At 46.2% G+C, this 25,049-nt stretch overlaps 1 protein-coding gene, 1 non-coding gene and 1 pseudogene across 2 annotated transcripts in view; all 3 read left to right on the plus strand.

Moving 5' to 3' along the window:
- ATP2A2 (ATPase sarcoplasmic/endoplasmic reticulum Ca2+ transporting 2) overlaps nucleotides 1–1,335 on the plus strand; it is a 46,427-nt gene extending 45,092 nt beyond the window's left edge. The window contains exons 19-20 of the mRNA XM_075534451.1: nucleotides 59–176; nucleotides 259–1,335. Of these exons, the coding sequence (XP_075390566.1) occupies nucleotides 59–176; nucleotides 259–525 (385 nt within the window). The 3' untranslated portion in view covers nucleotides 526–1,335. The remainder of the gene's footprint in view (nucleotides 1–58; nucleotides 177–258) is intronic.
- Nucleotides 1,336–15,937: 14,602 nt separating this feature from the next.
- LOC142429413 (small ribosomal subunit protein eS26 pseudogene) lies at nucleotides 15,938–16,222 on the plus strand (annotated as a pseudogene).
- Nucleotides 16,223–23,185: 6,963 nt separating this feature from the next.
- Nucleotides 23,186–23,289, plus strand: LOC142430138 (small nucleolar RNA U13). Its single transcript, XR_012780605.1, has one exon. It is a non-coding gene; the product is annotated as a small nucleolar RNA U13 (small nucleolar RNA).
- Nucleotides 23,290–25,049: the final 1,760 nt, after the last annotated feature.

A 25,049-nucleotide genomic window follows, 5' to 3' on the forward strand; every position in this document is an offset into this window, starting at 1 on the left:
AAATGCGGTCAAGCAGAGGGGGGCGGGGAAGGTGCCTCACAGCTCCCTTTGTCTGCAGCTTGTCTGAGAACCAGTCCCTGCTGAGGATGCCCCCCTGGGAGAACGTCTGGCTAGTTGGCTCCATATGCCTGTCCATGTCCCTCCACTTCCTCATCCTCTACGTGGAGCCCCTGCCTGTAAGTGCCAAGCTTCTGTGAGGAGGGAGTGGCCTTGTGGGTGTCCCCACCAGACGGCTCATGGGGCTTTTTCTCTCTGCAGCTCATCTTCCAGATCACCCCGCTGAACTTGACCCAGTGGCTGATGGTGCTGAAGATCTCCCTGCCTGTCATCCTCATGGATGAGACGCTCAAGTTCGTGGCCCGAAACTACCTGGAGCCCGGTAAAGAGTGTGTGCAGCCTGCTCGGCCCTGCTCGCTCTCGGCCTGCGCCGACGGCGTCTCCTGGCCCTTCGTGCTGCTCGTAGTGCCCCTGGTGGTCTGGGTCTATAGCACAGACACTAACTTCACCGATATGTTCTGGTCTTGACTGACAGCTCGTCCTAAAGAAGATGTTTAACTTAATCAATTAATTTTTTATTGTTTCAAGCAACTGTCTATTTCTGCTGAATTTTCACATGAACATATTGGATGGTGAAGGAGGTTTCATACTCTAGATTTTGTTTTGCTTTTTCTGACTCCAGTGGGGCAAGATTTTCCTTTTTTATACACATGATTAAAGTGTCCATTGACATGTACAGAGAACTAACACTATTTTATGCAAATATTTTTTTGTAGATGAAAACGCATGTACAGTGTTCTGTTTAATACTCATCCTTGTATAAACAAACAAACAAAATCGTTGAGCCAGCAGATATTGTCAGCAATTAATTGGCGGCAGATTTTAGACAGGAATGTGTGTGGTTTTTTCATAAAACTAAATAGCATGTGTTGTGTCTTCTGCATGATCATTCTGGATTTAATTTGGGATCACAGTCTAATTTTGTTCCGAAGCCAATTTTTCTGCACTGAGCAGAGTACTGCTACCTCAGTCAGTCCGTATTTCTGATTTGCCACTTCCTCACCCAGCCCTGCCTCACCTCCACCCCCCCACCCTGCTCCGCTTCCCCCCTCGGGTTTCCATGGTTTTGTTTACATCCATCTAACAAGAGGTATGCCTGTTCTCGCTTGTGCAGAAAACATTGTTCCTGGTTCCATCTACTGGGTTCACACCCCCTCACCAGGTTTTTACGGTTATTTATTTAAATGTCTAATGTATTTTATTGTAACTAGACATTTTTTGGCCAACATTGCCTATTTCAGTGGCACGTCACAATCTAGTTTAAAAAGAAAAATAAAACATTTTAAATGGACAGAGAAAACAATCACTGTCTTGTTTTTAACTCTGAAACGACTAAGCTTCAGCTAATAGATAAGTTCAATTTGCTTTTGAGTTCTTAGAGCCGTAGTGGCCCCCTAATGCCCTGCTCAGAGCTAGCAGTGGGCATTGTATGTGTCCCGGCACCGACACTAGTTGTCACCTGTGGTACCATTTTGTGCAAGTCCCTGCTGGCCTCTCCGCCTACTGTAGAGAACATGAGGGCTGTGTGCGTGTGTCCGTGTGTGTATGTGTTTTGTAAAATCTGTAAATAGCACATGACCAAATGAACATATTGTATAGAACTATTTTTATTTTAATGTGGCACTAACCACCACCATCGTTACTCTGAGGATGATGTTTGCGCATGTTCCAAGGTCAGTCTTACCAACAGTGTATGCGTCATTAACAGCCCTAACCGTGGTGTTTTCCTCCAATGCCTTCCAACATCATCAACTAAAGTGAGTATTTCCTTACCTGTAATTTAGCTGCTTAACTGACAGGTGGCTGTGACAATACTGCTATCAATCCAAGGTGGCCTTGCGCCACTGAGGCCAAGGGATCAGGAGGAGCCAGAGCTGCCTCTGGGTATTCCTGAACAGCCAAGCCCGGGCCCTCACGTGACTGCTCTGTTGGTTACAAAGCAGAAGGCTGGTGACCCCAGCAGCCGTGGGAGCCTGGAGTCGCCGAGCCCCTTTGCCTTGCACTCTGGGTCAGGCATTAAGACCCAAGCTCATGAAATTGGCCCCTTTGCTTGAGGGCTTGGATGTTGTTGGTCAAGGGCAGCAAGGTGCTAAGAAGTACTCAGAGCTTGGAAGAGCTAGTAGGCTGTCCAGCCATGGCCACTATGGCTCCCGAGGAATGCAGGCCCATCCCACTTGTGTCAGGAAGCATGAGAGGAGACTGGCTGAGTGAAACACCTTCATGGCAGACCGTGTCTGGGCAGCTGGGTGCTCCATGCTTGCTCAGGACAGTCATCACTACCTGCCCTAGGCCTGGTTGGCTGGGCTTACACGACAGGTGCACCACTGTCGTAGGTACAGCCTCAAGCCTTAGTCCCACAACAAGGAAGGGTCCTGAGAGGCCCCAGTCACCCTACAGAGAAGCGCGCCTGCCCACGCCCCGCCTGGAAGTGGACAGGCATCCTCATGGGGCACTGCCGCCAGACCACCATGGCCTTGCAGAGGCTCTGCTCCAAGTTCCCCTGTGCTCCCACCTGGGGCCCCTCACCTAGGGACCACAAGCAGGGGGCAGACCAGGAGATGTGTGGCTTTGCTCACAGCCGTCACAGCCTTGTGGTGGGCAGACCCCATGCAGGTCCTGTCTACCAAGTGCCCTGGGCATCTGTAATTGCCATGAGCTCTCTGGCCTTAGGGAGTGCAGATGGTTCCCCTTCCAGGCCTGAGCAGGGCCCAGCCTGCAGAGGCTTCCACGCTGCTCACTGCTCCCATCGGCCGCCACCTTCACCCCTCTCACTGCTAACAAGACCCTCCCTGCCATTCTTACAGCTGCTAAGCGCGAGGCCTTTTCCAGAGGGGCTGCCTGCGGGCCCCTCCTGCAAGCCAGTGCCTTTGCCATGTAGCCAGAAAATGAAGCAGGGCCAGGGGGACATGCCTCTGGGTAGCCACCTGCTGGGTGCACCTTGGGTACCACTTATCAGAAGTGCTAGTCAAATGCAAGTCCCCCTTCTCATCTGTCACTGTTGTGATCGCAGTAGTTCTGCCGTCCCCTCCCCGTGTTCCATGACGCTGACTGCCTCTCTCTTTCCTTTTCAGCAATACTGGAGTAACCGCTTCCTAAACCATTTTGCAGAAATGTAAGGGTGTTCAGTTGCGTGCATGTGCGTGTTTAGCAACACATCTGCCGACCTCTGCATGGTTGACTTGGGGGAGGGGGTGGGGGTGGGGGGTAGGCCCACCTCCCAGACTTGTGTGTGATGTGGAGAAAATGTGTAAATACCACAAACGGGGTTTGTAGCTTTTCAATCAAAATAACAATTGCAAATGTACAATTAGCTTCAACGAACCAGAAAGCCTCTCCAGAGAAATGTGCTGTCTCTGCTGCGAGGAGGAGGTCTGCCGAGCCTCCATACTTCTCTGTGCAAGTGCCCGGCCTGTCTCGGGACCCAGTAGCCAGCGCTCCGCTGTCATGCATGCCTTCAGCCTAAGCAGCTGGCTTTTTCGTCGGTGTCATGGAAACCTGCCACTTTCCAATGGGCCCATAGAGCTTGCTTCTTTATAACGTCATTGGAAACACTACAGGTGTTGAATGGTTCAAGCCATAGGCCTCTCGTTCATGACTTCAGCTGTTTTTTGCGTGTGCAAATGGCTCATTTGCACTGTATTAAATGTAACTTATTTAATGAAATCAGAAGCAGTAGACAGATGTTGGTGCGATACAAATATTGTGATGCAGTTTCCTTAATAAAAATGCTAAGCGTCCAATCACCACAGAGCATGTTTAACTTTAGACTGTACATAGATATCAGCTGTTTAATTCTGTGCTGTAACGAGCATTGCACAGACATGGTTTCAGGTAAATAAATCTATTCTACGATAAACTGTGTGGTGGTGGCTTTCCTGTGGACCGTGGATGGGGCGGGAGAATGGGGGGTGATAGAAGCTTTACACCATCCCCCTGGTCCCTTAGTGGATCCGGAAAGAGCCCAAGTTCTTAGACCTCACCCTTTAAGTAGGAGAGCATGTTGGTGGTTGACAGATGAAACAAGACCTACAGAATAGTTCTGCCCCATCGCGGCTGTCCCAACATGCTGGAAAGGTGCGTGCCTTTCTAGCAAGGAGGGAGCACCCTCGACAGACGCTGCTGGGGCTCTGCTCAGGTTCTGAGGTTCCCAAGATGGTTCTTAGCCTTACAAAGGAAAAGACCAGTGGGGAAAGGCATTTGAAGACATTTCCCTTGCACCCTGCACTTAAATTCCTGTCTTATGGCACAAGTGAGTATAAACCAGAAACGTTGGCATAACAGAACCCACTACTGGCTGATGCTGAAGCAGCCGCTGGGCAACAGGGCAGGCATAGGCCAACATGGATCCAGCGAGAAGCCTCTTGCAGTGCGGGAATGCATAAGCCATCAAACTCAGACCAGCCGCAGGGTAAACCAACTCCCTGCTTCTACAAGACAAGTCACCAAAACACCAGCTCGCCAAACAGGCAAGACAGGAGTCTGCGGACAACAGTGAGGGGTGGAGTGGGGCAGGCAGGCCTGGTGGCCCCTGTGCTCCTAGTGTTGGTTGGCCCGGTGTGGAGGGCTCTATGCCTGTGTGGACCCGAGTTTGTTCACGCCGACAGCCCAAGCAATGGTTTCTGACCCAAACAGCTACATCAAGATAGCGCTTTTCTCACTAGAATCCAGAACGTGCACCAGAGCAGACAGGCTGCTTTCCTTCCCATCTGATCTGCAAAGGTCTAAGGGTGGCAACAATGGGTTCTAAGAGCACATATGCCAATTGAATAGAAATTGGCCTCAATGCTGGAGAACAATTTGATAAAGCATTTACAGTTTGGTAAATGTACCCAACAGAAATCTTCCCGCAAGCAAGATGCTAGGAAGCAAGCAGAGGGAGGTCTAGGTAGCCTCGAGGCATGGTGGCCAGTGCTTGCTGTCTGTCCCACAAGTCTGCGCAGCAAAATAAAAAATCACAGCCATCACCACTGAGTTGATCTTGCCTCGCTGTGTCCCCACCCTTACTGAGTAAACTGAGCGCCATGGGGTTTTCCTTATAGGAGGACCAAGGAGCAGTGTAGCACCGTTGACACATACAACTTTAGTTCTTTAATGCTTCCTGGCCCCCCCCACTATCATGACCCCAATTCTACCTTACAAATCCGGCTAGACCAGAGCATATACAGTGGTCCAGATAAGAGCTGGAAACAGGGAATCCAGGACAGATAAACCTCAGGACCAATAATTAGAGTAGCTTGACCAGGAGGGAGGGTGGGGGAGAAATGGGAAACTGATCACAATGATCTACATATAATCCCCTCCCTAGGAGGACAACAAAAATGGGATGAAAAAATTTATAAATTATTCACGGGTTGGGGATGGAGGGGGGGAAATGGCCCCATATCAAGGGCTCAAGTAGAAAGAAAATGCTTTGAAAATGAAGGCAACATGTAAAAATGTGCCTATGTGATCACGAGGTGCCAAAGGGATCAGGTATCAGGCATCAAAGAACAAAAAATCATAGTGAATGAGGGGGAGTATGGAGTGGAGACTCAGCCCATTTGTAGGCCACTGGACATCCCCTTACAGAAGGGTCTCGGGGGAGGAGACGAGCCAGTCAGTTCAATGTAGCAACAATGCAACATACAACTTTCCTCTGGTTCCTAAATGCTTCCTCCCCACCCACTATCATGATCCTAATCCTACCTTAAAATTCTGGCTAGATCAGAGGATGTACACTGGTACAGATAGGAGCTGGAAACACGGAATCCAAGGCAGATGATGCCTTCAGGACCAGGGGTGTGAGGGGCGATACTGGGAGGGTAGAGGGAGAGTGGGTTGGAAAGGGGGAATCGATTACAAGGATCTACATGTGACCTCCTCCCTGGGGTGTGGACAACAGAAGAGTGGGTGAGGGGAGACTTTGGACAAGGCAAGATATGACAAAATAATAATTTATAAATTATCAAGGGTTCATGAGGGAGGAGGTAGCGGGGCAGGAGGGGACAAATGAGCTGATACCAGGGGCTTAGGTGGAGAGCAAATGTTTTGTGAATGATGAGGGCAGGGCAATGAATGTACAAATGTGCTTTACACAATTGATGTATGTATGGATTGTGATAAGAGTTGTATGAGACCCTAATAAAACAATTTTTTAAAATGGAGGTTGTTTCCAGTCATGGTAACTACTGCAAATAACTGCTGGTGGGTGTCATGTTTCTCGAGGTTGGGTGGGAAGTTACAGATGGTGAGAGGTTAGGAGACAGGAGCATGCAAAAACATGTTAACACTGGTACCACAGGGGTTCCACCCCAGTCTCTAATCAGCACAAGTTTACACAGGTAATACCTTAACATTGTCAGCTGAGCACTGAGAACAGGCCTGCCCTCTCCCCAATGAGCCTGTGTTATTAAGAACATGAGCTCCTGATCTGGCCCAGGGTGGACAAATTCAGCATCAACATAAAGGAATATTATTAGGTCAGAGCTCAAAGAAGTCCACACTGATAGAATGAAATGAGATTAGAAATCTTATATGTAGAAAAATTCCAAGCACTTAGCCCACAATCAGGTAGACCATAACTCCCTCTTAAGTGTGGGCCACAGAGTGGATGACCTCATCTCTGATGAGATCAGAAACACATGGGGTAGGTGGCAGCTATTACGAAGATTGACCCAACAGACACAAACTCGGCTGGTGGTCAAGATCAAACACTACCTCAGCCAGGTGAGAACATGGGCCACTGACAAGATGAGATGAAAATATATTGCTGTGGTCTTCCTCCCCAGAACCTCAATGTAATCATGAGAAAAACATCAAACATTCCAAATCAGAATCGTTCTAGAAAATCCCTGACCAACGCTCCTCAAAACTGTCCAGGTCATCAAAAGCTGAAATGGCCTAGAGGAACCTAAGGAGACAGGACTAAAAGTAGTAGGTCACGGATGAGACCCTGGTCCCCAAGACTGTGAGAACTAAGGAAGTCTGAGTGAGGTACGGATATGTATCAGTCGGGCCCCGTAAACTGATCAACATACCACACAAAGCAAAACAAACTTGCTGCTATCAAGTTGATGCCGACTCGTAGCAGCCCTATCGGACAGAGTAGATCAATCTGCCCCTGTGGGTTTCCAAGACTGTAACTCTACGGGAGTAGAAAGCCACCTCCTGCAGATGGGGCTGGTGGTTTCCAACTGCAGTTAGCAGCCAACTTGTAGCCACTGCGCCACCAGGACAGTTGTACCCTTTAATCCCGTCCTACAGGGTCACTGTGAGTCAGAAGCAATGATAGCCATCTAAAAATGAGCATAAGATGAAACAATTTTTAACTGCTGGGATCATCTTTCAATCCTCATGGAAGCGTCAAAGGGTTACAAGATAACAAATTCTCAGGCCAAAATCTTAAGAGAAAGCAAGAATCCAGAAAGGTAATTAGAACATCCAAACTCACATGCTTGTTTACCTTCAAGCCTTTAAGAACCCAGACGCTCTATATTTTAATAGCCGGGTACTATCAGCTTTCTTCACCACATTTGCTTATGCACCCATTTTTTGTTCAATGATCATGTCAAAGAAGGTGAGCATCACAGAACGTCGGGTTATTAGAACAAAGTGTTCTTGTGTTTAGGAAATACTTGAGTGGAAATCCCAATGTCTGTCTGCTGCCTTAATACTTAACATATAAATATATGTATTTAGATCTATTTCCATATCGTTATATATAAATACATTTACATATGCGCATGCCTGTATTTAGATCGTTATAAATGTCCTTTGCCTCCTAGTTCTTTCCTCTATTTCTTTTTACCTTCTTGTCCCACTATCACATTCAGCCTTCATTCGGGTTTCGGTGATAAGAGTTGTATGAGCCCCTAATAAAATGATTTTTAAAATTGTAATGATGTATCAAGAGACAAAAACCAAGAGCTTGAACAAGCAAATGACCAATATAAGGATCCAAAAGACCTTGATGAAGGAAAGGCATTGAAACTACCAGAAAAAAATTTATAAAGAAAGCTAGAAAAAAAAGTCAAACCAGCTGGTCCAAAGGTAGTGAGAGCTCACAACAATTACTTACAGCCAATTACTGGCCGACCTATTGTCTACCCGCCCTCACTACTGCCTCCTCTAGTCTTTAAAAAAATAGATCAGAGACATTACTGCCCCTAACGGATGCAGGGAGCTGGATGATTGTATGGTATCGATGTTGGCAGTTCACCAATCAGAATATGGTATAGCATTCAAAGCCATGCCTGTATGACAACAAATTGGTCGTAAATACTTCAAACCCCAACAGAAAAGAGAAAGCTTAAATGCGTCTGATCCCATATGGCTGCGTAACTGGAGACGCTGTGCGCCCCTCTTCAAACAAAGCTTTTGGAAAAGCAGCACCTGACTTCTGGACATTTTAGGAAACAAGCCTGCGCAGGTATTTCAGAGCAAGTGCTCCCTACAAAGAACTCTGCCCTACCCCACCTCCCCCAAAATAGTTTCTGTGCTGCCCTGGCGAGATGCCTACGGAGCAGTCCCTAGCTCTCCCCAACTCTCCTGACCTGGGGAAGGGAGCTGATGCCTACTCTCCCATCTGCCCCCTAACTTAGGACATGAGAGCGCTTCTCCCCCAGCATACTTCTCCCCGACCTGACCTGCGCAAGGGGAGAAGTGGATGTGACTGAACCCATAAGGGAGACACGCACCTCATCTGGCCACTCTCCGTGTCCAGCTGGGACTGCTGGGACTGGACGGAGGTAACAGTTCCCCAAAGAGAGGAGGGACAAGTCAGCCCTGGGGAAGTGCAGGTGAGGTGGGCGGCTGTCAGGAAGATCAGCACAAGGGTGTGAATACGCTCTCTGTGGACTCGGGCTTCAACATGGTATCACCTTCCTGACAGCTCAGAAGAGAAGCTGTGCCCTGCTCGGATGCACATGATTAGTGAATGTTCTCTCGTCAAAAGAAATAACGCTTGATACACATCCCAGAACAGAAGGAAGAAAGATTACAGACGAAATCTGAATGAAGCATTCAAGGAGGATTTCCCTAACATTATTAGGGAACAGAAACTAACTATCCAAGAATCCCAGGGACGGCCATCTAGCTCAGAAGCAACAAAGCCCACATGGAAGGAGCACACCAGCCTGTGCGATCACGAGGTGTCAAAAGGATCACGTATCAGGCATCGAAGAACAAAAAATCTTATCACTGTGAATGAGGGGGGGTGCGGGGTGGAAACCCAAGGCCCATCTCTAGGCAATTGGACATCCCCTTACAGAAGGGTCACAGGGAGGAGACGAGCCAGTCAGGGTTCAGGGTAGCAATGATGAAACATACAACTTCCCTCTAGTTCCTAAATGCTTCATTCCCCCCCACTATCATGATCCCAATTCTACCTTACAAATCTGACTAGACCAGAGGATGTACACTGGTACAGATGGGAAATGAAAACACAGGGAATCCAGGGTGGATGATCCCTTCAGGACCAGTGGTGAGAGTGGTGATACCGGGAGGGTGAGGGAGGGTGGGGTGGAAAGGGGAACCAATTACAAGGAGCTACAAATAACCTCCTCCCTGGGGGACAGACAATAGAAAAGTGGGTGAAGGAAAATGTCAGACAGTGTAAGATATGACAAAATAATAATTTATAAATTTACAAGGGTTCATGAGGGAGGTGGGAGGGAGGGGGGGAAATGAGGAGGTTATGCCAGGGGCTTACGTGGAGAGCAAATGTTTTGAGAATGATGAGGGAAATGAATGTGCAGATGTGCTTTACACAATTGATGTATGTATGGATTGTGATAAGAGTTGTACGAGTCCCCAATAAAATGATTAAAAAAAGAAATACAAAATTAAAACAAAAAAATAAATCATTCTACTTAATACACAAAGTGAAACAAACCATATAAGGAACTACAATGAAGACAAAAATAGAGAGAAAAAGGAGATCATAAACAGTCAAAGAAGATAGCCATTCTCAAAAGACAAGTCTTAAATTTGTAAAAGAAACAAAAACAAACCTCAAGGAAATGTTAAAATACTGTTTAAAAAATGTTGAAATCCTGTTTTTAAAAATATTAAAGTCCTATTAAACAGGAAGAAAAAAGGGCAAAGTATTGACAAGATAATCCATAAGTGAAAGAAGTGCAGAAATTATTATAAACAATGAAACCAATAACAGCAAAAAAATAAAAACAAAATGACAGCAATAAAACCATACCTATCGACAACAACACTGCTTGTGACTGGACCAATTCCCAGTAAGAGATACACTAAGAGAATGGAAGATAAAACGCAAGTCATTTAATGCTTTACTCACAAGAAGCCCACCTTAGATATAAAGACAAACTAATTTTTCAAAAATCAAAGGATAGGGAAAAAAATATCAAACTAACAGCCGTCAAAAGAAAGCTGCTGCTGCTGACAGGTGCCAAGTCAGTCCTGACGGACAGCGACCTGACACAACAGAATGAGCCACTGCCATGGCCTGTGGCAACCTCGCGATTGTTCCTGTGCGCGAGCCCGTGGTGGAAGGCCCTGTGTCACTCACTCCGTAACCTTGAGAGCCTTCCTCTCTCTTGCTGGCCCTCTACTGTGCCATGCATAATGCCCTTCTCCAGGGATTCGTCTCTCGATTGTCCAAAGTACATCGTAGGATGAAGATTCTCACCACCTTGCCTCTAAAAAGCACTCTGTCCATAATTCTTTCAAGATAGATTTGTCTGTCCTATTAGTGGCCCATGGTATTTTCAATATTCTTCGTCAGCACCAGAATTCAAGTGCATCTTATTCTTCTTCAGTCTTCCTTATTCCATGACCAACTTTCGCCTGCATACGCAGCAACTGAAAACACCCCGGTTTGAGTCGGGGGCATCTCAGTCCTCAAAGTAACATACTTGCTCTTCAATACTCTAAGGGGTCGCGGGCAGCAACTTGACCCACTGCAAGGTGTCTTTTGATCTCGACTGCTGCATCCACAAGCGAGCGCTGACTGCGGATCCCAGCAAGACAAAATCCTTGACAACTTCCGTCTTTTCTCCACTTACCACACTGTTACCTGCTGGGCCCGTTGTGAGGATTTGGGTCTTTTCATTGAGCTGTCGTCCATACTGACGGCTGCAGTCCTTGATCTTCATCAGCAAGTGCTTCAAGTCCTCCATGTTTTCAGCAAGCAAGGTTATGCCATCTGGATATCTAAGGTTAATAAACTTCCCTCTGTCCTGAGGCTGAATTCGTCATATAATCCAGCTTCTCCGGTGACAGATCAAATCAGTCTAGTAAGAGGATCCAACCCTGACTCACACTTTTTCTGCTTTTAAACCATGCAGCAGTCCCTTGCTCTGGTCACACAACTGCCTCTCAGCCACGTGCAAATCCCACCCGAGCACCATTCCCGCTCTTCTCAAGGCTGTTTCTAGTTTGTTATGATGCACACGGTCGAGTGCCTTAGCATAGCATAGCCAAATAAAAACAAGTCAACATCTTTCTGGTATTCCCTGCTTTGAGCCAAGATTCATCTGGCATCAGCAACGGTTATCCCTTGTTCCACGTCCTCTTCAGAATCCGGGCTGAACCTCCAGCGGCTCCCCGTCAGTGCACTGCTACAACCATTCTCGGATGTTCTTCAGCAAAATTTTATTTGCATGTGACAGCAATGACATCTTCTACAGCTTAAGCAGTCTGTTGGGTCCGTTTTCTTTGGAATGGGTATAAATGTGGATCTCTTCCAGCCAGTGGGCCAAGTGGCTGTCTTCCACATATCCTGGTCTCGATGAAGTAAATGCTTCGTCTAGTGCCGTTTATCAGCCCGCTGAAGCACTGCAAATGCAGCCAAGAACAAGAACCTTCAGAGCTCCCTACCAAAGCTCTTCAGTAGGGGTGTGGCCCGGGAAGAAGGGGTGGAGAGACAACTAATGGCTGGCATGGGGGACAGAGAGATGACCCAGAAGCATCAGAAAGACACTGCTGATTTTCGAGAAAGGCAACAATTTCTGCCACTGCTACTGTCGGCAGAAAAACACTCTAGCACTCTATCAACACTGAACATTTTGCCAGCCCTAATCCCAACTATGTGAACAGGCCTCCCTCCCCGCACAAGAATTCACTTCAGAGGACAGCACTGAAGCTACAGCTCAGGGAGAGGGACATGTCTGATCAAGCACACAGGAGCAAATGAAGGGAGAGGAAGAGAGAGTGGACACATCCTGGCCCACCAAGCCCTGAGGACCATATTCCCAATCAGAGCAGCCAAAGCACAGAGAGGACCATAGGGCTGGCACCACCACAAGACAGGACGTCCCTCGCTAGCCCACAGTGCTTCGGGGGACAACACTAGAGACACAGTGCAGGAATTGCCTCTGATCTGATGCCACCACAACGAGGCAAAACACTAAGGGAGTGCAACAGAACACCAAGGGGAGCAGAGCAAGGAAGTCCCCAGGGAATACCAAAGATAGACTTTGGGGCCAGGGTTTGGCATCCCATCAGACTCGACCAGAAAACACTCCTAAAGATCAACAAACAGACCTTGAACTATTTACAGGCTTTTCTTTTTTTTTTTTTTTGTCATTGTTTTTCCCTTGGTTCCTTTGCTCTTTTTTTGGTGCATATTATTATCTCTGCAGGTCTATCTAGGTAAGAGTGGCAGGATAAACAAGCTGGAGGAGAAAACAACAGGACTGGGACTGATGGTTCTGGGGGGGCATGGGAGAGGGGGTGGTGGAAGGAAGCAGTATGTACAAACCCAGGGACAAGGGAACAACAAGCTATCAAAAAAATCGATGGCGAGAAGGGTGTAGGAGGCCTGGTAGGGCTTGATCAAGGGTAACATAACTAAAGGAATTATTGAAATCCAAACTAAGGCTAAGCATGATAGTGGGAAAAGAGGAAAGGAGAAGGAAATAGAGGAAAGAACTAGGAGGCAAAGGGCATTTTATAGAGGTCTAAATACAGGCATGTGCATATGTAAACATATATATTATGAATGGGGAAATAGATCTAGGTGCATATATTTATAGGTTTAGTATTAAGGTAGCAGGTGGACATTGGGCCTCCACTCAAGTACTCCCTCAATGCAAGAACACTTTGTTCTACTAAATTTATCTTTCATGATGCTCAACTTCCTGACACAATAGCCAAAAACAAAACAGGTGCATAAGCAAATGTGGTGAAGAAAGCTGATGGTACTCAGCTATCAAAAGATGTATCATCTGGGGTCTTAAAGGCTTAAAGATAAACAAGTAGCCATCTAGCTGAGAAGCACCAAAGCCCACATGGAAGAAGCACACCAGCCTGTGTGATCACAAGCTGTCGATGGGATCAGGTATCAGACATCAAAGAAAAAAAATCGTATCATTGTGAATGAGGGGGAGTGCGGAGTGAGGGCTGCAGGGAGGAGACGAGCCAGTCAGGGTGCAGTGTAGCACCGTTGAAACATACAAGTTTCCCGTTGACCACTGAGATCAGAAGCAGAGTCGCATATATGACAGATAGTCAACGGGGTCCTCACCAGCAAAAGTGAAGTGGGAGGGGCCCCAGATCTGAGCAAGTCAAACAGAAATAGCCCACAAGTACATCAGCCACAGATGTCAGCTGCGGGTGCCAGCTGCGGACGCCAGCCATAGGGCACTGCCCAGCACTCCTTAGCAGGCACCAGACACTGCATTCCCAAGCACAGTGCAAATCCAGGGCTCCCTTTCCCCAGTAGGTCCTGGTTCCTGAGAGAGGAGCCAAAAAGGGAGAAGCGAGCTCTGAAAGATGGAGTGCGGCAGCTGCCGAAATCTAGTCTCCTCACATGATGAGACAAAACTCACTTTACACCAGATTCTCCTAAAGATACTTTTGTTTGTTTCTTGGTAGCCAAGCAGGCGGAGGGCTCACAAAGAAAATCAGATAGGTCATTTTCAAAGTAGTGAATTTTCTTTGTCTGTGCCAGTACTTTTGTAAAAGCTTGCTCCTCACAGGCCACGTTGAGCCCTGGCACCTCCGTCATTGACTAGGGAAGGCAAGGGTGTGCACGGGAAGCTCGAAGTGGTTGTGCTCCTGTTTAGGGTCCTGGGGCGTTCTGGTTGACTGTTCTCTCTCTAGCTCTTCCTTTCTCACCTGGGAGCATCTCCCTACCCTCGAGACCACCCTCCCATGTTCTCTTCCTGCATTCTCTGAAGAGGAAAACATAAAGCACCCAGTTGTGACTTTGTGAGTCTTTTGAAACATTTCAAATAAGGACTCAAGCTGGACCCTCAAGTCCTCAGGAAGCCCCTCTCTGACAAGAGGGAGAGGCGCCCCAACGAACCTTATGAAACTCCTCTGAACCGAGCGCATAGTTCCAATGCAGAGCCCAGGGAGAAATCCCAAAAGGAAAGATCAAAGCTCTTTAGCGGACTTTGCATTGAGCTGATGAATATGTTAGTGAATTGAAGAAACCCTCAAAAAGTTTAGCAAGTGCAACATTCCTGATGTAATACGTGAACTCGAGTAACCTAATATAGTAACAGCCATAGGAAAAAACAAGTCATCCTCCCCAGAGACCATCTATAGTCATAGAAAGAAGATGTGAAACTTTAAATAAATAACTATTTGGAATGATCCAAAAAAGAGAAATATACAACTTTCCTCTAGTTCTTTAATGCTTCCTGGCCCCCACTATCATGACCCCAATTCTATCTTACAAATCTGGCTAGACCAGAGCATGTACACGGGTACAGATCAAAGCTGGAAACACAGGGAATTCAGAACAGATAAACCCCTCAGGACCAATAATGAGAACAGCGATACCAGGAGGGAAAGGGGAAGTTGGAGGGAAAAGGGGGAACTGATCACAATGATCTAGATATAACTGCCTTCTAGGGGGACGAACAACAGAAAAGTGGGTGAAGGAAGATATCAGACAGTGTAAGACATGAAAAAATTTTTTTTATAAATCATCAAGGGTTCATAAGGGAGAGAGGGTGGTAGAGGGAGGGAGGGAAAAAATGAGGAGCTGATACCAAGGGCTCAAGTAAAAAGGAAATATTTTGAGAATGCTGATGGCAAATGTGCTTGACATAATGGATGGATGTATGGACTGTGATAAGAGTTGTATGAACCCCCGACAAAAAGATTTTTTTTAAAAGGACAAAATTTTTTTTAACTGAACATTTACTGTAGGCTATGCAAATGTGGACAATTAACTAGAAGAAAAAATGGCTGAGCTACAACAGACTTTTCAAATTATGAACAGGCAACAGCAGTTGAGGCTGAAATATTATTGGAAATTACAGATTGTGTGTAACCCTTTATTCACATAAAGAAACTTTACATCATTGGTCCCTAATTAGACACCATTTGCAGGGATTTCAGGGAAACATCTCGTTAGATATAAAACAACTAAAGGAGGTCTTCAATACTTCTAAAGATGGGTTGAAAATGTCCCCTGGCACAGATGCAATCAACTGGGAGATTAGAAGGCTTGGGTTCACGAGCCTGGGTTCAAAGTCTACCCCGTAGCCTTGGCTCTGGACTCACTGCTTCACTCAGTCACCGTTTCGGACCCTGCAGCTGCCTGCTATTTCTGCAGAAAGCTTCGGCGTGTGGAGGACAGACAGTCAAACCGCTTATGTGGCCCTTTCAACTTTAATGTATGATTCGAAAGGGGGAATTGTGGTAAACCGAGGGACTGGATAATGCAGCTCAAGCATCCATTCCCATCCATGCCAGCTCTGGCGGGGAAGGGTCTCACAGTGAAGAGATATAAGTAAGCCTTAATCTACATGTTCATGACTGGCTGGCACCGTCCGTCCAATAGCACCCCCACAAAAGAACTGTCATAAGGGAGCTACCATATAAAATGAATTGTTTCTGTCTGGCTACTTCACGATGCCGAAACATCTTCTGTAGATAAAAGCAGCTTTTTCTCGGGCGTCCTCCTTCCGAGATGACAAAGAAAAGGCGTAACAACGGCCGTGCCAAGAAAGACCGTGGCCATGTGCAGCCCATCCGCTGCATGAACTGCACTCACTGCGCGCCCAAAGACAAGGCCCCTGAGAAGTTTGTCATAAGAAACATAGTGGAGGCCGCGGCCGTCAGGGACATTTCCGAAGCGAGTGTCTTTGACGCATACGTGCTTCCCAAGCGGCACGTGAAGCTGCATGACTGTGTGAATTGTGTCATTCACAGCAAAGTGCTTAGGAACTGGTCCCATAAAGCCTGGAAGGACTGAACCTCCCCACCTCGATTTAGACCTGCAGGTGCTGCCCCACGACCTCCTCCAAAGCCTATGTAAAGATTAGAAACTTAAGGGAAAAAAATCTGAAAGGAAATAAAGTGGAAATTCTTCACGGCAAAAAAAAAGCAATCAGGTTTGATAGGCAACCCACCATAAAATGTAGCAAGCCCTTGGGGAGGGCTCAGTGGGGGGGGTGGAGGTCAACTAGCATTAGGTCAAGACAATGTCTCACCTCACTGTTGGTGTATTATGTTACTCTGCTCTTAGTCCTGACATGGGACAGGGAGCCTCTGTACCCCGCTGTCTGTCTTCAATATTTTCCACAATCGCAAAGTCACTCCTGAGGACCCGTCCAAGTACTGGGGACCCCCTCACCCCTATCACTGACAGTATTGTTCTTCAAGATCTTAAAATGTCCTTTTTGATAATGAATGTGGTGTCATTCTTGATTGTATCATTCCCAGCATACTAAACCATGTGATTTTCTGATTAAAAATGTCCAATACATATCAGTCAAAGACACAAAACAAACAAACAAAAATAATATCAATGGGAATGAGGGGGAGGGCAGAGTGGAAACCCAAAGCCCATTGGAATCAATTGGACACCTCTTGTTAGAAAAGCCACAAAAAAGAGACAAGCCAGTCAGGGTGCAGTGTAGCACTGACGAAACATTCAATTTTCCTCTAGTTCTTTAATGCTCCCCCCACCCAACTACCATGACCCCAATTGTATCTCACAAATCTGGGTAGACCAGAACATGTACACTGGTACAGATAAGAGCTGGTAACACAGGAATCCAGGCCAGGTAAATCTTTCAGGACAAGCAAGGGAAGCAACGATACTAGGAGGGTAAGGGGGTTGGGGAACAAGGGGGAACTGATCACAATGATAGATGTATGGCACCCCTCCCAGGGGGATAGACAGCAGAAAAGAGGGTGAAAGGAGACAGTGGTCGGTGTAAGACATGGGGGAAAAAGAATTTCTAAATTTTCAAGGGGACGTGGGGGAGGGAGGGGAAAAAATAAGGCACTGATACCAAGGGCTCAAGTAGAAAGAAATGTTTTGAAAAAGATGATGACAACATATGTACAGACGTGCTTGACACAATGGATGGACGGATGGATGGATGGTGATAAGAGCAGTAAGAGCCCCCAATAAAATAAAAACTTTTTAAAAAGGTCAATACCAGTCCATTTCAGCTAATCCCTAGGCTATGATCTTTGTGTTTTCCATTTCCATTTTGACCGCTTCTCATTTTCCCGGAGTCACGTTTCGTATGAATCTGGCAATACTAGTTTCTAACCAGACAGACATCCAAGTAAAAGCCGTCACAAGAGACACAGCTGACCCCAACAGACACGACCTGAAGCTGCTGCGGGCTCAAGAATCTCTTACTGGGTCCATGACACATCTTTCATCCCTGGCACTTTTCAATGTCGGCGGAGGTCTTCTCCTTCGTACGCATTATTGCGACTTATCTGGACCACCTTCGTGCGATTTGGTCTTTGATTGAAGCACGGGAGGAGTGGATGCATTATGACAAAGAGTGATATGGGGCATATAGGAGATGGAGGGGTGGGGGTGATAGGGAGGGAAAGGGGTCTTGGGGAGCAAATAATGAAGGCCAGAGCGGGCGGGAGCACTAGAATGGACTGAGATTGCACAACTCATTTGAAAGGTGGTTTAACCAATGGGGGGGGGTGCTCTAAAACTGATGTGGGGGTGATTGTACACTCCTCCTTGACAGGACTGAATGAACAACTGAATTGTATGATATGTGCACTATGTGCCAATAAAACTGTTGGGGAAAAATGTCTGTGGGGGTGGGGATGACCATTTAACAGAAACAATTTTAAAAAGTCAACTAATGGAAAGAAAGAAATCAGAAGGCCATTAGAGAATGATGAAAGCCACAGCTGAACAGTGAGACACATCCGGCACACCACTGACAGAAGGAACTTTCAAGGTAGATTAAATGCCTGAATATCAACTGTAGCTCTCCAAGGATAGCCCGTGAAAAAAGGGGGAAACAGATACTCAGGACCAATGGAAAAGAACTGAAAACCCAGAAATAAAGGCATCAGCATACAGACAGCTGATCTTTGATAAGGCCCCAAAAATATCCAATGGGAAGCAGATGCCCTCTTTAACAAGTGGTGCTTGAAAAAATGGATATTTACCTGCAGAAAAATGAAGCAAGACCCTTACCTCACTCCATGCACAAGAATAAACTCAAGGTGGATCACAGACCTTGATGTTAAACCCCAAACTGTTAGGGCCATCAGTGAGGGAATTGGGACCAACTTGAGAACTTTGGCACAGGAAATACACAGGCTATCAGAAATAGGGAAGGACACACACACAGAGGAGGCACAAATTGACAAATGGGCTATACTGAAGATAACACACTTGTGTACATCAAAAGAATTCACCAAGAGAGTAATAAGAGAGTCCACAGACTGGGAAAACATCTTTAGCAATGACACATCAGACAAAGGCCCTATTACTAAAATCTACAATACTCTGCTATCTTCCAAAAAGAAAAAAACTTATAGTCCACTTGAGAGGTGGGCAAAGGACTTGAACAGAAGTTTCACAGGGGCAGAAATCCGAATGAACAACAAGCATATGAGAAAATGTTCCCGATCTTTAGCCATAAGAGAAATGCAAATTAAAACAATGAGGTACCACCTGACACCCTCAAAGGTAGCCCAATTCAAAAAATCAGAAAGTAACAAGTGTTGGAGGGGCTGTGGGGAGACAGGAACTCTCATCCACTGCTGGTGGGCCTGTAAGTATGTACAGCCACTATGGAAATCAATCTGGCGATATCTAAAACAGATGGAAATAGAGTTACCATATGACCCAGAAATCCCCCTACTGGGCATATACCCAGAAGAGGCAAGAAGCAAACCAAGGCCAGACATCTGTGCTCAAATGTTCATTGCGGCACAGTTCACAATTGCAAGGAGCTGGAAGCAACCCAAATTTCCATCAACTGACAATTGGATTAAAAAACTGTGGTATATACATACAATGGAGTACTACATATCGCCAAAAAGCAGTGATGAACGTATGAGGCACATAACAGCATGGGAAGAACTGGAGGAAACAATGCTAAGCGAAATAAGTCAGGCACAAAAGGACAAGTACAACATGAGCCCGCTGAGGTAAGTATAAAAAAAATGCAAAAGGGGCATAGGGAAAAAGCTACTGTATACAAACATTTTTGGGTGAGGACAGTGTAGTATGGCAGACACCAGATCAAAACCAGGGATGCACATGGTAGACAATGGTGGAGGAGGTGGGGAAAGGAAAACAAAAGGATGAATACAAGGAAGAAAAGGGTAGTGGGGTCATGGGGCATTAATCCACCCAAGGGGAGGGTATTGTTTATATCTCCACAGGGAAAGAGGGACCAGACTTCAACCCAGTGTCGCAAGGTGTGAATGCAATATCCCGGCGTGGAGTAGGGAACCAGTGGAGAGGTCTGGGGGGCTGGCCCCAGCACCATAAATTAAGTGGATTCCTGCCCCTCCCCCGAGAAGAATTTGTTTCAAAGGACGACATTGATTCTGCAGCTCCAGGAGAGGGACATATCTGATCAGAGCACACGGGAGCAGATGAAGGGGCAGGAGGAGAGAGTGAAGCACAGCCTGGCCCACCAGGCCGTAAGGATGATGTTCCTGAGTAGAGCAGCCAGTCCACAGAGAGAACAACATGGCTGGCCCCACTATGAGAAATGATGCCAATCAGTGACTAAGGGCAATACAGGGGACAGCACCGGAGACACAGTGTGGGAATTGTACCTGACCTGATCCCACCACACCGAGGCAAAGCACTGGGGAGTGCAGCGGAACAGCAAGGGAATGGAGCGGCGGGGTCCCCAGGGAATGCTGAAAGTGGACTTTGGGGCCAGGGTGTGGTGCCCCAACAGACTGAACTGGAAAACACTCCTAAAGGCCAACAAACGATCCTTGAACTAACTACAAGCTTTTCTTTCTTGATGAGTTTTGTTTTGTTCTTTGTCAGTGGTTTGTTATTGCTGTTTTGTTGTCTGGTTGCATACTGTTGCTTTGTTTTCCTCTGTCTTGTTTTCCTGCATGTTAGTGTCTCCACAGGTCTGTCTAAATAAGACAAACTGGATGAACTATCTGGAGGAAAAACAACGGGACCAACAGTCCCGGGGGGACTTGGGGTAGGGGGAGGTGGGGGGCTAAGGAAGTGGTGTTAACAAACACAGGGACAAGGGAACAACATGGGATCCAAATTGGTGGTGAGCGGGGAGTGGCAGGCCTGGTGGGGAATGATCAAGGGTAAGGTTACATAAAGAAGAGGTAAAGCTGTAACCCAGGTGTTGACGGAGCATGATAGTGGGGCAGGAGGAAAGTCAAGGGAAATAGAGGAAAGAGCTAGGAGGCAAAGGTCATTTATAGAGGTCTAGACAAAGACATGTACATGCAAATGTATGTATGAGGATGGGGAAATAGATCTATGTGTCTATATTTATAGGTTTAGTATTAAGGAGGCGGAAGGACCTCGGGTCTCTACTCAAGCACTCCCTCAATGCATGAATACTTTCTTCTATTAAATTGGCATTCAATGATGCTCACCCTCCTGACACAACTGAAGCCAAAGCGGGTGAACAAGTAAATGTGGTGAAGAAAGCTGATGGTGCCTGGCTATCAAAAGAGATAGTGTCTGGGGTCTTTAAAGACTTGAAGATAAACAAGCGGCCATCTAGCTCAGAACCAACAAAGCCCACTTGGAAGAACACACCAACCTGTGTGATCACGTGGTCCAGAAGGGATCAGGTATAAGGCATCAAAGAACAAAAAATCATATCATTGGCTGCACACCTCCATGATACGATTGCCGAGGACAAACGGGTGCATAAGCAAATGTGGCGAAGAAAGCTGATAGTGCTCGGCTATCAAAAGAGATAGTGTCTAGGGTCTTAAAGGCTTGAAGGTGAACAAGCGGCCATCTAGCTCAGAAGCAACAAAGCCCACATGGAAGAAGCACACCAGCCAGTGCGATCACGAGGTGCCAATGGGATCAGGTATCAGGCATCTTTAAAAAAAAAAATCTTACCATAGTGAATGAAGGGGGAAGTGCAGAGTGGAGACCCAAAGCCCATTTGTCGGCCACTGGAGATCCCCTCACAGAGGTGTCTAGGGGAGGAGATGAGTCAGCCAGGGTGCGATATAGCACCGATGAAGAATACAGCTTTCCCCCAGATCCTGGATGCTTCCTCCCCCCCAGCCACTATGATCCAAATTCTACCTTGCAAGTCTGGATAGAGCAGAGGTTGTACACGGGTGCATATAGGAGCTAGAGGCACAGGGAATCCAGGGTGGATGATACCTTCAGGACAAGGGGTGTGAGGGGCGATACTGGCAGAGTAGAGGGTGAGTGGGTTGGAAAGGGGGAACTGATTACAAGGATCTACATGTGACCTCCTCCCTGGTAGATGGACAACAGAGAAGGGGATGAAGGGAGACGCCGGATAGGGCAAGATATGACAAAATAATAATCTATAAATTATCAAGGGCTCATGAGGGAGTGGGGAGTGGGAGGGAGGGGGGAAAAGAGGACCTAATGCCAAGGGCTTAAGTGGAGAGCAAATGCTTTGAAAATGATTAGGGCAAAGAATGTACAGATGTGCTTTATACAATTGATGTATGTATATGTATGGATTGTGTTAAGAGTTATATGAGTAATAAAATGTTTTGAAAAATTCAGGTGGGGTAGAATCAAGGTCTTAAAGAAAAAGAAAAAAGGGGGACAAACTTAAGAGGCCCAATCCAAAGCATAAAAACACTACTAAATATAGTGAAAAACACCTGACAGACGACAAGCACCTTCTAGAGCAACATTTATACACATGAAAAGGCTTCATAAACAGAGTCAGAGAACCCACAGACTGGGGGAAAGCATTTGGCGATGAAATAGCAGGTAAAGGGTTAATTTCAAAAATCTGTAGAAAAACAAACACACCTTAATAAGAAAAATACAAGTACTGTATATACTCAAGTATAAGCCGTGTTTTTTCAGCACATTTTTTATGCTGGAAAAGACCCCAGTTTTTGTGTGGTAAAATTAGGTGCCTTGGCTTATACTCGCCTATATACGGTAACCCAATCAAGAAATGGGCACAAGACATGAACAGACAACTTATTAAAGAGGATATCCAGGTGGCCAACAATCATATGAAGAAATGTACAAGCTCATTAACTATGAGAAATACAAATGAAAACAGCACTGAGATACCACCTCATGCCAGCACTCTCAGCAACATTAAGTAATACTAATTGCTGGAGAGGACGTGCAGAGATTGGTATGGTCACATATTGGCCGTGGGATTGAAGCAGTGCGCAGCCACTATGGAAAACAGTTTGATATTTCCTTAAGCAAATGCAAATACAAACACCTGCGATCTCTCTACAGGGTACAAGCCATAAAGAAAAAGAGAACAAAATGTGGCAGCAATTTCTGTAAGAGCACAAAGATGGAAACAACCAGAAGCCCCGTCCGTGGAGGAAGGGGGAACCAAACTCCGGAACATACACACAGTGGAATATTACGCATCGCTCACAGACCCCATGATAAGTCTATCAAACACTCCATGACACGGACAAAATTGGAGGACAGCATGCTCAACAGTTAGTTCAGATCTTAACGTATTTCAGGACCATTATAAAGGCAGAGGTGAGTTTTCACATCAAAGGAAAAGACTTTGAAGATGGCGAGGTGGCCAGGGATGGAGGGAGGGGCAGGGGCACAGGGCAGGGTGGTAGAGAGGATGGGAGAGAAAGCCTCACAGAGGGTTGACGCTGGTGTGATGAGCTAGGCTGTGCACCTGCCCACGAGATGTTTGTCTGTGCACACGTTAGATCCCGCCACAGGACCCGGGTAACAGTGAAATGACTGCATAAGATGAGGAGAGAGAGGATCCTTTTCCGGTTCATAAACATGATGATCGGGTCCTCACGCGTCTGCGTGACATGTGCCTCCCATAATACTTGTTACGACGTGGGCACATTACCCATCTGACACGAAAAAAAAAAAAAGATGAGGAGAGAGATAAGAGCCGCAAAATCCCTCCAGGTTCCTTACCCATCACATTACACAATGGAAAGGAGGGAAAGTAAAATCAAAATTGACTTTGTGGAGTTCTGAAAAGATCAAGAAAGCAATGCCACTGACAAGAGCCACACAAAGAGGAAACACTTAGAAATAACCTTAGCCAGAGAGACAGAAGGCTTGTACCAAGAAAACGCACAAACATACAAGAAACCAAGAGACCTATATTCCCTTTTCATAATAGTATTGTAAAAATGCCAATACTACTGTGGTCAGAGTGTCTGTGCACTTGACCCACCTGTATGAATGCCTGGGTAGAGTCTGGAGGGGACTCCAGCTAGCATCTGACCCAAAGACTTGAGTTGAGGTGGCCGCTTCTTTGATATAATTTCTTCTTTTTTTTTTTTAACAGTTTCATTGGCATATAACTTTGGGGGGGCATATAATTCACATATCATACAGTTCAGTATTAAAAAGAGTTGTACAAAGCAGCAAATCAATTTTAGATCATTTACTTCTGTACTCATTGTTATTAGCTCCCCATTTCCCACCAACCTTCCCTGCCATCCCCCCAAGAAACCATTCATCCAGTTATGGTCCCTATAGATTGACCTATTAATTTCCTTCTTGATATAAAATTCTTAAATGCACACACCCTGTTTTGCTTTTCTCTCTCTCAAAAACTCAATGTGTTAGTCTGAGTAAATGAGAGAAACAAATCCACAGAAACTCATATGTATAAGAGAGATTTTTATATAAAGGGTAAGTGCACATCAAGAAAACATCCCAACCCAGTGCTGCCTGAGCCCACAAGTCCAACATTAGCCCATATGTCCGACACCAATCCACAACGTCCTCCTCCATTTCACAAAACACACACTATGATGCCGACTGCAGGAGGAAAGCCGAGTCAGTGAATGTGTAAGCATCTCATTGCTGGCAGGGGTCTCCACACGGCAGCTCCAGCACCCAGGACTGCATCAGGGTAGGTCCATGTGACCTCCTTGGGGATGTCTTGCAGGAAGTGAGCCTTGCCAGCTAAAGCAGGGAACTGGCTAAGGCAGCTGCACCCTGGTCCAACCATCAGAAAGCAAGAGACCCGAGAACTAGAAAGGCGAGGCTCACCTGAGCCATTTATCCCTCTGCCCTTCAATTAACCCCACATGTGTTTATTGGCCAGGTTGGCACAATAAACTTTGTATCACTCAGCCTAACACAATTACCCATGGTGACCTAAAAACAATACAATTTCGACACAGATCCTAGCATCACTTTTTAAAGAAAATGAATCACCAGCTTTAGATGGAGAAGGAGGAGATAAGCAAAACACTATTTAAGAATCCTCAAGTCACACCCTTTCACTCCCCAGACTCAAAACCTAACTACTCAGCCAAGGTAGTCAAAGCAGCCTGGTACCGGTATGACCGTAAACACGTGGGCTAATGGAACAAAATGGAAAATCCAGAAATACATCGCCCCACCTACAGACAGACAGCTGATTTCTGAAAAGGGGCCAAAAATACATTACATGAGAAGAGACAATCTTTTCAACAAATGGCGCTAGCCAGATTGGATTTTTATTTGCAAATGTTAAGAACCCACAAATGGATGTGAAAACCAAAATATAAATCCTAGGACCATAAACACTCTCAATGAGAAAACAGGCACTTAAGGGCCCCAATGCAGTGCATAAACATCACCAAACATGACAAAAAGCATACATACAGAAGGC

Source organism: Tenrec ecaudatus, chromosome 16 (genome assembly GCF_050624435.1).
Source record: "Tenrec ecaudatus isolate mTenEca1 chromosome 16, mTenEca1.hap1, whole genome shotgun sequence".
NCBI classification, from domain to species: Eukaryota; Metazoa; Chordata; class Mammalia; order Afrosoricida; family Tenrecidae; genus Tenrec; species Tenrec ecaudatus.